Below are 14,773 nucleotides of genomic sequence, written 5' to 3' on the forward strand. Positions count from 1 at the left end.
AGACCGGGTTTAGCCATGTAAAAAGGCAAAGTTAGGCTAAAGTCCTGGTCAGCGCGCCAAAACCACGGATTTATCGCACATTTCGTTCAATTGCTACGTGTGAAAACTATTGTATTTCCCCTTAAATTGTAAGTTCTTGAACAAGGTTCCAATTCCGATATTGTTTGTCTTTGTGCAAATGTTAACATTATGTAGTGTTCACTCTAGGTCCGGCGGCAGGAAGGGCGCCAGACCTAGAGCAAGGGCACTTCCGCGCGAGCCGAATTCAGGGTGCTGGAGGGCAGGGTGCTTTCTGCACTTCAGAAATAGGGCAGGGCGCGGCGCGGCGCCCCGCTGAAACTGCCTAGCGGGAACACTATTATGTAATAGGTATAATGTTTTATATCTACGAATGCAGCAGGCGTACAGATTTCTGCGCACACGCTCTTGAGGTAGCGCGCAGAAATCGGCAAAAAGTCATGGTTTTGGATATGCTAACCGCGACTTTAGGCTGTTTTTAGCCGCTTTACGCGGCTAAATCCTGACTATATGGGAGCCCATAACAATTGAATATCGCCCCAGATTTCCTGTTACTTTATATAGTAGTTCAAGCACGAAAACACTATTGTAGTGCTCCCAAAGACTGCAAAGTCAAATTTACTATTACTTGGGCTAAATTCAGATACTTTTACACAGAGGAGAGTTTCACATACTGTACATAAAACATGCCCATTTTTTGCACAAAGGTTATAAAAATGAATGTTTACTTCCCCTTATAAGTGACCTCATGTGAACTCCAAAATGCTCAACAAAAGTAAACTAAACTCTATATAATTGCCATTGTAAAGCTTAATTGGTCACCAACGTTTGTTATATCACTTTTCCACCAAAATCCCAGATCCGACCAGGGATTTAGAACACTGTTCCAACCCGGGACAGACCCAGTTCACATTGCAGCTCCAATCCGGGTTACTCCGGGGTCAGCCTGTTTACACTGCACACGGGTGCAGTGTTAACCTTTATGGCTGCGCTTGGAGATTATAACCTCCCCATGCGCCGGTGAGCTGGCTGTTTCTAAGATGTAAATGGGGACCCAGTTTGGAGGACCTGGGTAATCCGTTTACACTGCCCCGTAATCCGGGTTATTTTTCCACTGAGCCGCGAGCCGGGTTAACACTGCAATAACCCGGGTTATTTGGACAGCAGAAAAGGGGTGAGTAATAAAAATGTTTAAAGTGTTTTTGATTAAACCTTGCTCAGTTTTGTATGCAGCAGTGTGATTTGTGCGGCTGTTGTGGTATGATTTGATGTGTACCCGCCTCACCCTTCTATCCGTTCTGCAAGCTCTGCTGGCTATCTTATTGTACCATCAGCCTCCTCCTGCAATGGTTGATGATTATTATACAGGCTGGTCATACCAGGAAACTACCCTTCAGCAGAATGGAACATTCCTTCATTGGGCGGAATTCAATTGTTTAAGCCCCCCTTTGCGCCCGATGGAGCTATTGAATTGTTGCTCCTGCTGGGTGCGATCAGCAGCCGGCATTTCAGCTTGCACCCCCCGGGGTTGGCGAGCTGAACTGCGCGAAAAGTGACCCGTTTGGACGCCCAAACGACACATTTCGCGATCGCACCCAGCACTGGTCAGGTGTAGCCGTTTAACTCTGCTAAACTTGTCCTCTTTGAGCGCAATCAACTCGTAGATATGCATCAATCGAATAGCGCCCCGCGATCCGGTGAGCTAAAGCAATTGAATTGTGCCCATTGTGTATATACTCTGCGAGCCATAACTGGTGATTTTTATGGTTGAATATTAATATGTCATCAAAATGGACCAATTGCATCCTTATTTGTGTGCTTACCTAAGTTTATGATCTGGATGTTATGTAGGATTGGATTCCTCTAATACTATATACATTGACCGGCTTTGTTGGCTGGAAATTTGTTTGAAGTGCAGGAAAAGGAGTAGGAGAGAAGGAGGTTTTCACAGATGAACCCTCGTAAGACTGGTTTAATGTGTAGACTACTTCTAAGAAGTTGAAAGGAGCTCTCCAGCTAAATCTCAAAAATAACTTTCGCTTGTTGGCCACTGCATAGTTACCATTTGTCTTCTGTAAGGTCGTTTCATTGCTTCTATGACCATAGATTTGTTAGGGGCCGACTGTGTAATAGTTTGGGACTCTGAGATTACTGAACCGGCAGTATTTCAGTGAGTTCGCCACTGAATTTAATGTGGCAATCGGTTATAATGCACAACCTGTCTTATAACTGTTTGCCGCTATAAATGAAAAAAAAACGGTTTGAAATCCCCCTGGTTCTGTAATCTTGGAACCTATAACACAGGGGTTCTCAAACTAGATCCTCAGGACCCCACACAGGTCATGTTTTCCAGGTCACCCAGCAGGTGCACAGAGGTGTATTCATTACTCAATGACACATTTTAAAAGATCCACAGGAGCTAATTTCTGTGATGGTGCATGTTTTGCAGGTCTCCTGACAGAATCACAGTTTGGGGTCCTGAGGACCGAGTTTGAGAACCTGTGCTATAACATGACCCCTATGCTGTCTAGATGATATATCAGATCTACTGGTCTACTTGGCAGGGTTGCATAAAATTGGATTTTAAAAAATAAATAAATAAAAATCAAAAACGGATTTATTTGATTTAAATAGGATTTTTTATTACAATTTTTTTTTAAATAAACTTTTAACAATTTAAAAGGTTTTCTTGGGATTTTTTTATTACAATTTTTTTTTTTTAAGTAAACCTTTTAAATTTTTAAAAGTTTATTTTAAAAAAAAACTTGAAACAAAAAATCCTATTTAAATTCCCCTCCCCAAAAAACTCAGATTTAAATGAAATCCGTTTTTGATTTAAAAAAAAAAAAAAAACATCCGATTTTTATGCAACCCTGCTACCTGGTAGATAAAATGACTGAAAACGGAGTTCTCCTTTAATGAGACCTACCCCAGCTACTGCGCATTACCTGGTGAATGGTGGTGCACTTTACACTTCCAGTGGTGGTCCTGCAGGGCTGCTCTTGCTGGTTCCGTTAGACGTCCTGCCTCCTCTGACTTGTATTATCAATCCAAGGTCACATGGGCCAGCCTGTTTAAATGTTGGCAATTATGCAGCATATACATTTAATTTACATTTTTACTTCAAGTGCCAAGATGTTTTCTTTCAAAACTGTAATCCTGTCTGCACTGATGATAGCTGCACAACTGTGTAATAATAGCCGCAATAGACTGAAATGTGGCAATAGGTAATAAATTTAACAATGCCATAGAGTATACCCAAAAGTTTCTGCTTCTAAAGACCAGGTGAATTGTTACCAGGTTTTTAATGTGTTTTGTTTAATGATAGGTAACATCCTCTCTTGTCACCACCCTGACTTAGATACACACAGATAATTAATTTCACGTGTGCGTCATGCTGGTACAAGAGGGAAGTCCTACAACTGTACATCCTGTATTATTATCTAGTTTTTGTTACTGTTTGTCACTGTACCATGACATTGTTTATCCTCTGTTCAAGCTTTCTAGGTAACAAGTTTGAACTGAGTCATGCCGACATGTGTTTTGACACCACAATCTCCCTAGACCAGTGTGACCCTGCAGTCTTGTGTCACTACTCTATACTGTTAGAGGACCCTAATCCTTCTGCTATCCAACTGTCTGTGGCTTATTGCTGCCTCCATTCCCCTCCTCACATCATGCAGCCCTGTCCTCACTGACACATCATTCATCACCTGATATACTCTGTGCTGCTGGGGGACCCTGCTCCTTACACTATATTACTGTCTGTGGCTTCCTGCTGCCTCCATTCCCCTCCTCACATGCCACTGTCACATGCAGCCATGTCCTCACTGACACATCATTCATCACCTGATATACTCTGTGCTGCTGGGGGACCCTGCTCCTTACACTATATTACTGTCTGTGGCTTCCTGCTGCCTCCATTCCCCTCCTCACATCATGCCACTGTCACATACAGCCATGTCCTCACTGACACATCATGCATCACCTGATATACTCTGTGCTGCTGGGGGACCCTGCTCCTTACATTATATTCCTGTCTGTGGCTTCCTGCTGCCTCCATTCCCCTCCTCACATCATGCCACTGTCACATACAGCCATGTCCTCACTGACACATCATGCATCACCTGATATACTCTGTGCTGCTGGGGGACCCTGCTCCTTACATTATATTCCTGTCTGTGGCTTCCTGCTGCCTCCATTCCCCTCCTCACATCATGCCACTGTCACATACAGCCCTGTCCTCACTGACACATCATTCATCACCTGATATACTTTGTGCTGCTGGGGGACCTTCCACTATATAACTCTGTCTGTGGGTTCCTCCATTCCCCTCCTCACATCACTGCCCCTGTTATGCAGGCCTGTCCTCACTAAAGGCCATACGCTGGGCAATTATCAGTTCCATCAGCCAAGTATTGGCTGATATCTGCACAGTGCATGGTCACGACTGAGCACTAGTTATCACTTGGTCGGACATGAGAAATCTTGCTGCGTGTCCAACCGATGCGATAATTGGTGCTCACAGTGGATATACTCACCGACCAATTATTTGACTTTATATGATCATATCAGGTAATTGGCTGGTCTGTCTGATGGTGAGTTTTATCTCAAGGTGTATGGCCGTCTTACATATCGCTCATCTCCTGATATGCTCTGTGCTGCTGGGAGAGCCAGCTCAGAGAGGCAGCAAGGTCTCTTTAAGTAGCAAAAATATGACACTAGGAAAGGAGTTGAAGCAAAACAATTCAGGAAACAATAATAATCTGCAGTTCAACTTTAACTGCTTCTCGGTAATGTTCCCAGTTGAGGCCCCTATTTACATTACTGAAGTGTATGTGTATTTACCATAAAAACAAGCTTTTTACCACCAGTTTGCACCAGATTCTCCTTTTCTTTCTTTTCTGTTGCACCGCAAATAGTGCAGAAAACCAGCTCTACACACGCAATATGAGACTGGACCTTGAAATGGGGGGACACCTTGACCAGTTATGGTGGATGAATCTTTTGCCTAAAAGGTGCAACTAGGAAAAAGGTTTCTTTGTATTGCTAGACTTAAACATTTGTCACTATAAACATTTCTCCTAGCATAAGTTTGTGTGTATCTCACTCTGACCATTGGCAAACTGATGTGTGTGTGTGTAGCAAAATAACTCTTCTGCGGCTGCTGATGGTACGTGGACTGGTGTGTCCTCCCACGTGGGGTGGTCACATTGAAAGAGGCAACGCCGCGGTCCGGCAAACACGCGGCAGTATTGGTTCTCTTTTGACCAGATCAATTGAAACGCAAAGGAGCTGATCATTTTCCATGTCCAAGCCACTGCTGAATCCTAGTGGAATGACTTTGCCGGCGCAGCCCAGCCTGTTCACCAGCGGAAGGTTGCCCGTGTGCCCACTCGCCTGCGTGACTGACCTGGTGCCAAGGACATCCCGTTGCCATTAGGGTCTCACATGTTGCAATCTTGACCTTTTTGTGGACAAGAACTTAAAACACAAAAAATAAGTGTGTATGTATATATATATATATATATATATATATATATATATATCCATCTATCCTAAAGCTCTATTTATTTCATTGAAAGTGAACCAAAGGCCAATTGTCTGTATATGTCTTTATTTTCTTTGCTTGTGGATCACTGATACTCTTTGTTCACTTGGTGGAATAGGTAGAAGTGAAGAGAACGGTGATGCTGTCCCTATTAAACTATTTTTTTATTTTTTTTTTATTGCGTGTAGTGATTTCCTTGTGGCTTGTCTTATGCTGGCCAGACACTAGTACGACTAGCGACCAGCAGCATAAGATGCATCTTACGATTTCCCTTGAACTCCCCAGCAGTTCCCTGGCAGTCCCAAACGCACTTTGGACACACGATGTACATACGATCTCACGTTACGATCGATCGTGTGCCTGCTGAAAAACTGATCATCATTGTTCAAAATGTCACAAATGACAGCGGTCGGACGCACGGTGCATCGCATGGTGAAAAACACGGCCCGATCAGCATACGAATACGACGGATCATACGATACCTTTTAGGAGCTGCGGGAGCGTGCATCGGATCGTATCATTAAAAAATACACCATTTCTACATGATTCATCTTATGATGCGTCGAAATTCGGGCGATTGGCCCGAAATCGTGCTAGTGTATGGCCAACATAATACTTCAATTTTTTTTTTATTTTTTTTGTTAACATAGGGATTGATCCCCATACTGGCAGTATTTTGTGCTTTCAGATCCACTCTGTGCTTGAGGCATGAAAGGGATATTCGATCTTTTTATGAGAACTTTTGTAACCAAAGTGTTGGGGGACTCTGGCGCCCAGGCCGGACGCCATGATCTTCTGTCTGTGCCGATAGTCCTCTGATTTGCTGTTCCAGAATTCCCACGTTCTGAATCACCTTCCAGTCATCTGTACAGCACAATGGTTTATATTTGAAAAGATCTCTTTGTGACCATTTAATGTGAAAACTTTGGGGGCAAATCAAATTCCGCGCGCTGTTGATGGCGCCGGGAGGGAGCTCTTCAATGCAGCGTGCTGTTAGGAGCAATTAAATTATTTCTCCCTCCTGAAGATGCGAGGAAAAAATCTGACTAAAATGCCAGCCGCGAGGCTGTTTTCCGGATTAGCGCAGCGCTAACAGTCTCTCGTCTAAACATCCTGATTTAGTCACGAGAACCAGCATTCTCCAACTTAAGTGATTATAGTCGGGATAGAATTGAATAGCTCCGGCACCAACATCCCGGCAATATTAACATCCTGATCAATTGAATCGCCACCTTTGTCCACTGTCTCTGTGATCTAGCCTGTGTTTTAAATAGGATTTAACATATATTTCATACATTTATTAAGCATTTCTACCTATTTTATATAGTGCCGGATTTATTTTATTTTTTTCATTTGTTTTGGCATTTGATGAGCATTTTAAATCTTGACCCAAAAATTGAGTATTTAGGGTCTCATTCAGAGTCGGTCGTGAGCGCCGATGCGCTCGTAACCGACTCGATGGTTAGTCCTGCGCACGCGCAGCGGCCGCACTGCGCGTGCGCAATCCCCGGAGCGACAGAGAAACTCTGTTGCTCCGGAGCTCGTTACCAAAGGGGCGGCTGTCGATGTTGATCGACAGCTGCCCCCGTTTGGTAAGCGGGCCAAGGGGGGGGGGGGTTTCCAAAACGGAGGCGTTCCTTTATGAACGCCTACCGTTTTGTGGGCGGCCACGCTGACATAATCAGTAATGTCGGTGGGGAGCTTCCTGCTCCATCGGAGCAGAAAGCTCCCTGGGGCTTACGAGTGCCCAGACCCAACCCTAGGATCTGGTTGTAAGCCTTGATGGTCGCCATGGTGATCACCATCGCGACTATCAACCTGGTCGGTCGTTAAGCTGTGGGTGGTAACCCACAGCTTAACGATCGACAAGGAGGCGGCCGTTCAGGATGCAAGCGGCCGCCCTGATTCTGTGCGACCGCTTGCATCTAACGACCGCCTCTGAATGAGGACCTTAATCTGCTAGTTATTGCGGGGATGTGTCTCTACTATAGGTCAGGAGAGGGCAGTCCTGGTTACCAGGTTAGTGTAATTCCTGGGGTTTATTTTTAGATCAGTCAGTCAGGGTGCAATGCAGGGGTCTCTTATTGCACTGTCCTGGCTGCAGCATTCAATCATCGCTAAATAACCAGACCTTCCAATGACGTAAGCGGCACATGGCAAACTATTCAGAACCTGCTAGTGAGTTGGTCTCTGGTTTCAGCCCCCCCCTGGTTTCTGTTCTGTGCCAAAAAAAATGCAATTCAAAGGATTCTGCAGACAAATTAGAAAACTCTCCCATGTGTTGTCCCCAAATCAAAATTTTCCACATAGTGAAAATTATATTTGTAATTCCTTCTTACCTGGCTGGCCTATAGGCGCAGTGACTGGGTTTCTTAGACCAGCCGGCACGAAAATGATTGGACGGATCTGCAGACTGTTAATGCAGCTCTCCTGCCTCCAGACTACACCGTTATTATGTAATATTGTGCTACATTCTGCTACAGTGTACTATCCTATACAGCGCACAGTGTGTGCCAGCAGGGGACACTCTCTGTTGGTCATTTAAGCTGTAAGGCACCGTGAGTTTTATGATTGGGATGTAGTTGACATACCTGCGATCAGGGTAAGTATCAGGGTTAGAGGGAGGTTTAGGATTAGGCTGTTGGGGGGGGGGGGGGGGTTAGGCTGCTCGAAAGGTGGGTTACACAACTTACCTTTGGTCGTCGGCATTCTGACTGTCGGAATTCTGTATAATTACACCTATATTACACAATGTGTGCTCACACAGTGCATACAACACTAATAACAATACTATACCAAAGGATATCAACATCCTTGATTTCGAAATGCAAAAAACGAGGCACGGGCTGGGTTTTATACCAGCTAGGCTATGGCTGTCTATCATTGCGTATCCCTATGAACTATATTAGAAATGTATTGGATGAGGCATCTTTTTCATTTATTCCAAACAACACAGAAGGTATAATTATCCGGAAGTTTCTTTTTTTGTTGCGCTCTGCTTAGCGTTCCCTGTTCTGGGCAGTGGCAGAAAAGCTGATGGGAAAAACTCCTGTTACCAGGGCGGGTGCGGTATATAATTTCTGACCCACGGAGCGTCCTAACAATATGACCCTTAGGGGAGCGATGAAGAGTGGAACGTGCTTACCCATCTACATAACTCCGCACGGCCCATAGCTGTGCCCTCGCTGAATTCTGCATATGTGCCTCCAGTAGGCGCACTGCAAAGGTTTCAACTGGTCGTAGGCATGTGGTGGGTACAGGGTGGGCATCATCTGGCTTGGAATCCCGTGCACCCTGTGCGCTGGCGAACGCCCTGTTAATACCTAGTTATGCCCTTTCAGCCGCGAGTGGAGTTGCGTCCGATCTGTCATCAGCCCCAGGAGGTGCGAGTGGGAATAGGACTATAAAAGGGGTCTGCGTAGGTTTCGGTAATCGCCTGGCTGATGCCTTCCACAGAGGAAACAAAAAAACCTCCATAGTAATTTTCTTATGTTCTCCTTTCTTGGCACATCTTTCAGGCCCAGGCGATTTTGGGACCCTCCATTGATAAGGTAATCGGCACCCTCCTATACAATGTCGCCACCCGCCTCAAGGATACGAAGAGACTGGGGTTTCTGGTGGCATACATCGCCAGCAAGAAGATCGCCACAGATTTACAGCTCAATGGTACTTATCATATATTGTAAACTCGCAGAATGCTTCCCGTCACCATAAGTGACCTCTTTCAGAAAATATAGATAGTTTGCTCGACTCTTATACATCTTTAGGGCCCAAGTAGGTTTTAGTGTTCCCAATATTGTACCATCATCTAGTTTTATAAACTGAATTTTTGCATATTTTGAATTTTTCAGGGTCACGTAAGTTTGTGTCCCCCGAGGTCTTACTGAGAACTACTTCATTAAACCACTAATGTACTACAAATTAGGATCACCGTTTATGCACATGGCGTTTCCCTGTCCTGTTCATAGTGTTATCGCCCCACCCTAGGCAGCATGTATAATGTATCCTTATATATTCTCACTATAAGTCCTCTTCTTTGTCTCCAGCTGCCCTGGACTATGTAAAATCCCACCCGCTGGACCCCATCGATGCTCCTGATTTTGAGAGAGAATGTGGGGTGGGGGTATCAGTGACCCCAGAGCAGATAGAGGAAGCTGTGAGTATTATGATGCATTCATTACTTTTTTGCCTATTTTACACCAAAATACATTATAATCTGTGTTTTTGTCATTCACATTTTGGGGGTGACTCTGAGATGTCAGTAAGCAAAGAAGAGCGAGTATATTTGCACCTGGGTAAAACTATGCTGCACTGCAGGTGGGGCAGATGGAAGCGGTGCAGAGAGATGTAGACCTGGGAGGGGCGTGTCCAAACCAAAATCTAAATTGCAGTGTAAAAATAAAGCTTCCCAGCATTTGTGGGCTACATGCAAAAGCAGCCAGTATTTACCCTGCATGCAAACATAATGTATTTGCCCCCATTGCATGGCAGCATGATTTGTCCCAGTGCAAAGTTACTTGCTCTCTCTTGCTTTACTCCCACCTCAGACCCTCAGGCCATTTTTTGGATTTTTTTTAAGCTGTTATTTATGAATTCTTAAAGTCGCCTAAAACCCCAATTCGGTTATGAGCGACGTGCTGCCAAACATCGTCGCGGTATTCGGCTGTGCTCCTGTTTGTCCTTACGGTACCTGCGACATTGCTAGTCTTCTTGACAAAGTCCTACGGACTGCGCGGAAAACCTAGCTTGCCGCCATCGCATTTAATTTAATCTCTCCCGAAGTGTGCCTAGGAGCCTAGCCAATCCAAAGCAGCATTTGGTGCCTAGGATAGGTTTTTAAAAGAAACAGAATCATGGGGCATATTCAATTACAAGCGGAAAGTCCCGGATTTTTCGCATGCCGGCGTTTTCGCCGTCATCGCTGGTTTTGTATGTGGAAAAGTGTCGCGTGCGTCCCCGTATTCAATTCCAAAGGACACGAAAACGCGTCCCAGCGAAACTCAAACAGGCGCAAAGTTCTGTCAGATTTGGGGAAATCAGCCTGACACCCCCACCCCCAAAAGATGCACTGACATGGGGGATCACTATAGGTACCACCGAATAGCCCTGCTGAAGCAATTTGATTTACTTAAATGCTCTCATTAGCTGCTACTTAGCGTCTTTGCACAAGTGGTGAAGAATAGCATTTAGCAGTTTTTTTGGGGAGAAAATAACTAATCCCAGCAAATTTGGGGTACATGAAAATGGGTAAAAATTGCCAAGTGTTTTAAAAGAACGTAAAAAAAACCACACCATCATCAAGCACCTGCAATCCAAAAAAACACCTCCCCCATACTTGCAGACACCCCCAAAGTCTATTTCGCTACTTTTTAAGTTTGTACCCCAACTTTATACTTTTTAGCCCCCTTTTTCCAAATCAGTTTTTGTGGTGTTCTTTAAAAATGTTTAGGATTTTCTTGGCGCAGTTTACCTAGGGGGGGGGTTGTCCCAAGGGCGCAGGGTTGTTTTTGCAAATTTGCATCCCAAAACCCCAATTCTGCACTTTTTTCCATCTGGTTTCATTGGCGAATCTCTTTCGCCTATTCCAACGCATTGACTTTCCGCACTGGCGAAAAGTCTGTGGCCTTGAATACGGGGATAAGTTTCCGCCTGGCAAAATGATGTCACCGGCGAATACTTTTTTAGCCGAAAATGGCTTATCGCGGCTAATTGAATATGCCCCTATGTATTAATAAATACTTTTCTAAAAAAAAAATGAAGGTTTTTTTTATTTTTTATTTTTTTAATGAAAACGTCAATTTAAAAAAAAAAAAACAACCTGGATAGGGGTGAGGATCACTAAATAATGGTAATCGCTGCCACTTTGGGGCACATAGTAAAAAGTATTCATGCCTGTGTAGTCCAGTAGCAAGGATCATCAAGTAAGGGTCAATTTAATTAGGTGCGAGTTAGGTCCAAATAGGGGGGTTCTCATGGTGAACTTTAAATATCAAATTCCTGATTTGTGACTTTTCTCCTGTTGATATCTTTATATTGTGTTAATTTGCTCATAAGTGCAACGGGGAGATGTATCCAACCTTTCGAGAGAGAGACACTGGAGCAGTCGCCCATCGCATCCAATCTGCTACTAACTGTCATTTTATAAACTGTGCTAGATACATTCTTGTTAAAAGCGGTTTGGTTGCTATGGGCAACTTCTTCACTTTATCTCTCTTGAAAGGTTTGATACAAGTGAGATGACGTTACCTGTCCTGGAATGAGCGAGACTGCAGGACGGACTACGGTCACGGTGATGTGGCCTGAACTAATGTAAAGCAGAGTCCTGTAAATGAGCTGGTTACGTCTAGTGAGAAATGACCGGATTATACTTTTATCCTTCCGCCTAAAACACTGGCTCACAGAAGGATAAGTCCACAGTCTAATCCCTTATGGTCGCTGCTTCTGTCCTACAGGTTGAAGCCGTTATCCAGAAATTCAAAGCGCAGCTGCTGTCAGAGCGATATCGTTTCAACATGGGCCTGCTGATGGGTAAGCCCCCCTCTAATGCACGTCCCAGGCTCTTTATGTGGCAGCGCAGTGGTTGTTTACAGTCCGCTATGCTGTCATGCAGGATCACATGGTACGTGACCTTGCGCACGCCTCTGTGCAGGTGAATTAAAAGCCAATTGTCACCTATGTGTTGCATTAATGTTTTCAGCAAAGCATCGACATTTATTTATTTAATTTTTTTTTTAATTTGAAGTTGTTATTCAGTTGCTTCCATGCGAACTATCGGTGTTTATTATAGAGCACAGGTTCTCAAACTCTGGGCCTGATTCAGAGCCGCTCGTAAGCGTTCGCTCCGAGCGATGTTCGCACATCTGCGCATGGGTTGTAATGTGCATGCGCCAACCAGTCAGTGCGGTCGGAAATCGTGTGCTCGCAAAATAGCGAATGCCTGCTAATTTGAGTGACAGGATGAGGCGTTTGTGGGTGGTAACAGGGGAAGGTGCTTGAAAACGGGGAGTGGAGATCCGAACGCAGGCGTGCCAAACGGTCAAAACGGGCGTTTTAAGGGTGTGCATAATTAACAAAGCAGCGTCATCGACCACGTCACTTGGTTGTCTTTTAGCCTGAACTGCTCGCATGATTGCGGTAGGAAAATGCTACCACAAGAATAGCGAGCAGTTCATACGCCTTTCGATGTACTCGATTAATCAAATAGCGGAGATGACGTATGATGCGAGCGGCCAAGGCGCGTCTTTACAAAATAGCGAGCGCATGTTTCGTTCGCTCGCTCAGACATAGAGGCGTTAACAGACCGCAAAGAGCGAGCGCTCAATTTAAATAGCCAGTCCCTTTTTCTGAACGAGTGTCCGCAAATAGCGTCCGGCTCTGAATCAGGCCCTCTGTCCTCCGGACCCCAAGCAGTGCATGTTTTCCAGGTCTCCTCACAGAATCAATAGTGATATAATTATCTGCACCTGTAGATCTTTTAAAACATGTCAGTGAGTAATAATACACCTGTTTACCTGCTGGGTGACCTGGAAAGCATGAACTGTGTGGGGTCCTGAGGACAGAGTTTGAGAACCTCTGTTATAGAGCCACACAGTGGAGGCGGCCATTTTGTGCGCGGTCAGACCGTCAATCCACTAGGTCCGGAACTAGTGACGAGATTGAGGAATGAGGTACTTTGTGTGCAGTCTTCTACCAATGACACTTTGAGCCTCATTCTTTGATGCCTCATTGGTTCCCAGGTAGATTACATTCCCGGAAACCTGTATTTAGCCACATGGCTTCCTCCATTGTATGCGCAGGTGCTCTCCGCAAGAATCAATGGCCGCCTTCCTTTTTCCGTGGTACTTATGGTCCGCCTGGAACTTCCTGTATACAGGGGCAGCACTATGGCAAGTGAGCGTACTGCGGGCTGTCCGCAGCTCCCCCCCATGCGGCTTTATAGGACGGCTACCATAGAGCGCCCTTGCTGAGCTGTTGATGGACCTGATTGCTTTAGGTGGGAGACCTACTTGCTATTAATTATTGGGAAAGTTTTTTTTTCCAGTTGAGAAGGGGTTGCCCAAAAGTAAACCACCCGTTTTACACCTTTTATGTGTTCTCTAATCCAGCTTCTGTGTCCCCCCATGTGCAGGGGAAGCGAGGAACAGACTGAAGTGGGCGGATGGAAAGATTATAAAGAATGAAGTAGACCTACAGGTAACGAGCCCTTACCCTGCAGACAATGTGCTTCAGAGGTTCCCGAACATGACGTCTTTCTCCTCTGTACATTATTAGAGCGGCATACCTCTCTCTCTAATTACTGTGATAAGTGCTCAGAATATACTTTGCTGGCGTTGGCGTGACGATGCTCCCGCCATCGGAATAACCACATTCCCCTGATCCTGTCTCAGGGCTGCCTCTTGACCTTTGCATGTGAACCTACGACCTTTTGTTCCATTTTCCTTTTTTCCTCCCATAGGTTTTGCATTTACTTGGCCCCAAGACAGAAGCCGATCTAGAGAAGAAACCCAAGGTATTTTGTTTTCTCTGAGAGAGTGACAGCAAATTAGGGTTTCGTGTGATCTCGCTGCCCCAGTACCACCTGTGCCCCCCACCCCCCCTTGTACGTTCCTCCTGGGGGGGACGGTCAGTCATCATTCCCTCTGCCTGTCATTGCTTCCCATTTTAACTCCTCTGCCGCGGATTCTGTGTTTTGAGCGAGTTTTTTCGCTCACCTGCCTAAAGTGTTTCAAGGCGGGTGGTGGTAATATTCACAAATGTATTTTGTAACACATCTGAGCTCCAGAAACCGGTGATTGGGGAATGTAATACAATGAGCACCACACACCCAAGTGGAAATGCCGATTTTTATTTATTTTTATTTTTTTTTCTCCAAATGTACACGCTGTAACGGACTGGTGCATGGATTTATGTGCATAGCTGGCGGCGATTGCGGGGGAGAGGGAAGAGTTCGCACCACCTGTTAGGAGGAGTTGGACAAATTGGGTGTAGGAACTCCCAATGTGCATATTGGTGCACCTAGTTTTGCACTGAAAAGCAGATTTCATTTTACAGATTGAGGTTCTTGAGAACTGTCACAGGTGCTCTTGTCTGAAAGCAGATTTATAAACACATGTCGTCAAGCAATATAATAAAACCCTTCAAACTAGAGATGAGCGGGTTCGGATTTACTCGGTTCTTTTCGCCTCTTTACCGCAAGTTCGGATT

The 14,773-nt window shown here is 45.0% G+C and overlaps 1 protein-coding gene across 1 annotated transcript in view; it reads left to right on the forward strand.

The window, feature by feature from the left end:
* The window catches only part of QARS1 (glutaminyl-tRNA synthetase 1), a 77,396-nt gene that overhangs the window by 17,033 nt on the left and 45,590 nt on the right, over positions 1-14,773 (forward strand). The window contains exons 2-6 of the mRNA XM_088453992.1: positions 9,088-9,235; positions 9,616-9,725; positions 12,022-12,097; positions 13,698-13,762; positions 14,025-14,078. Of these exons, the coding sequence (XP_088310118.1) occupies positions 9,088-9,235; positions 9,616-9,725; positions 12,022-12,097; positions 13,698-13,762; positions 14,025-14,078 (453 nt within the window). The remainder of the gene's footprint in view (positions 1-9,087; positions 9,236-9,615; positions 9,726-12,021; positions 12,098-13,697; positions 13,763-14,024; positions 14,079-14,773) is intronic.

This window comes from Taudactylus pleione, unplaced genomic scaffold, assembly GCF_031769625.1.
Source record: "Taudactylus pleione unplaced genomic scaffold, aTauple2 ptg000607l, whole genome shotgun sequence".
Classification (NCBI taxonomy): domain Eukaryota; kingdom Metazoa; phylum Chordata; class Amphibia; order Anura; family Myobatrachidae; genus Taudactylus; species Taudactylus pleione.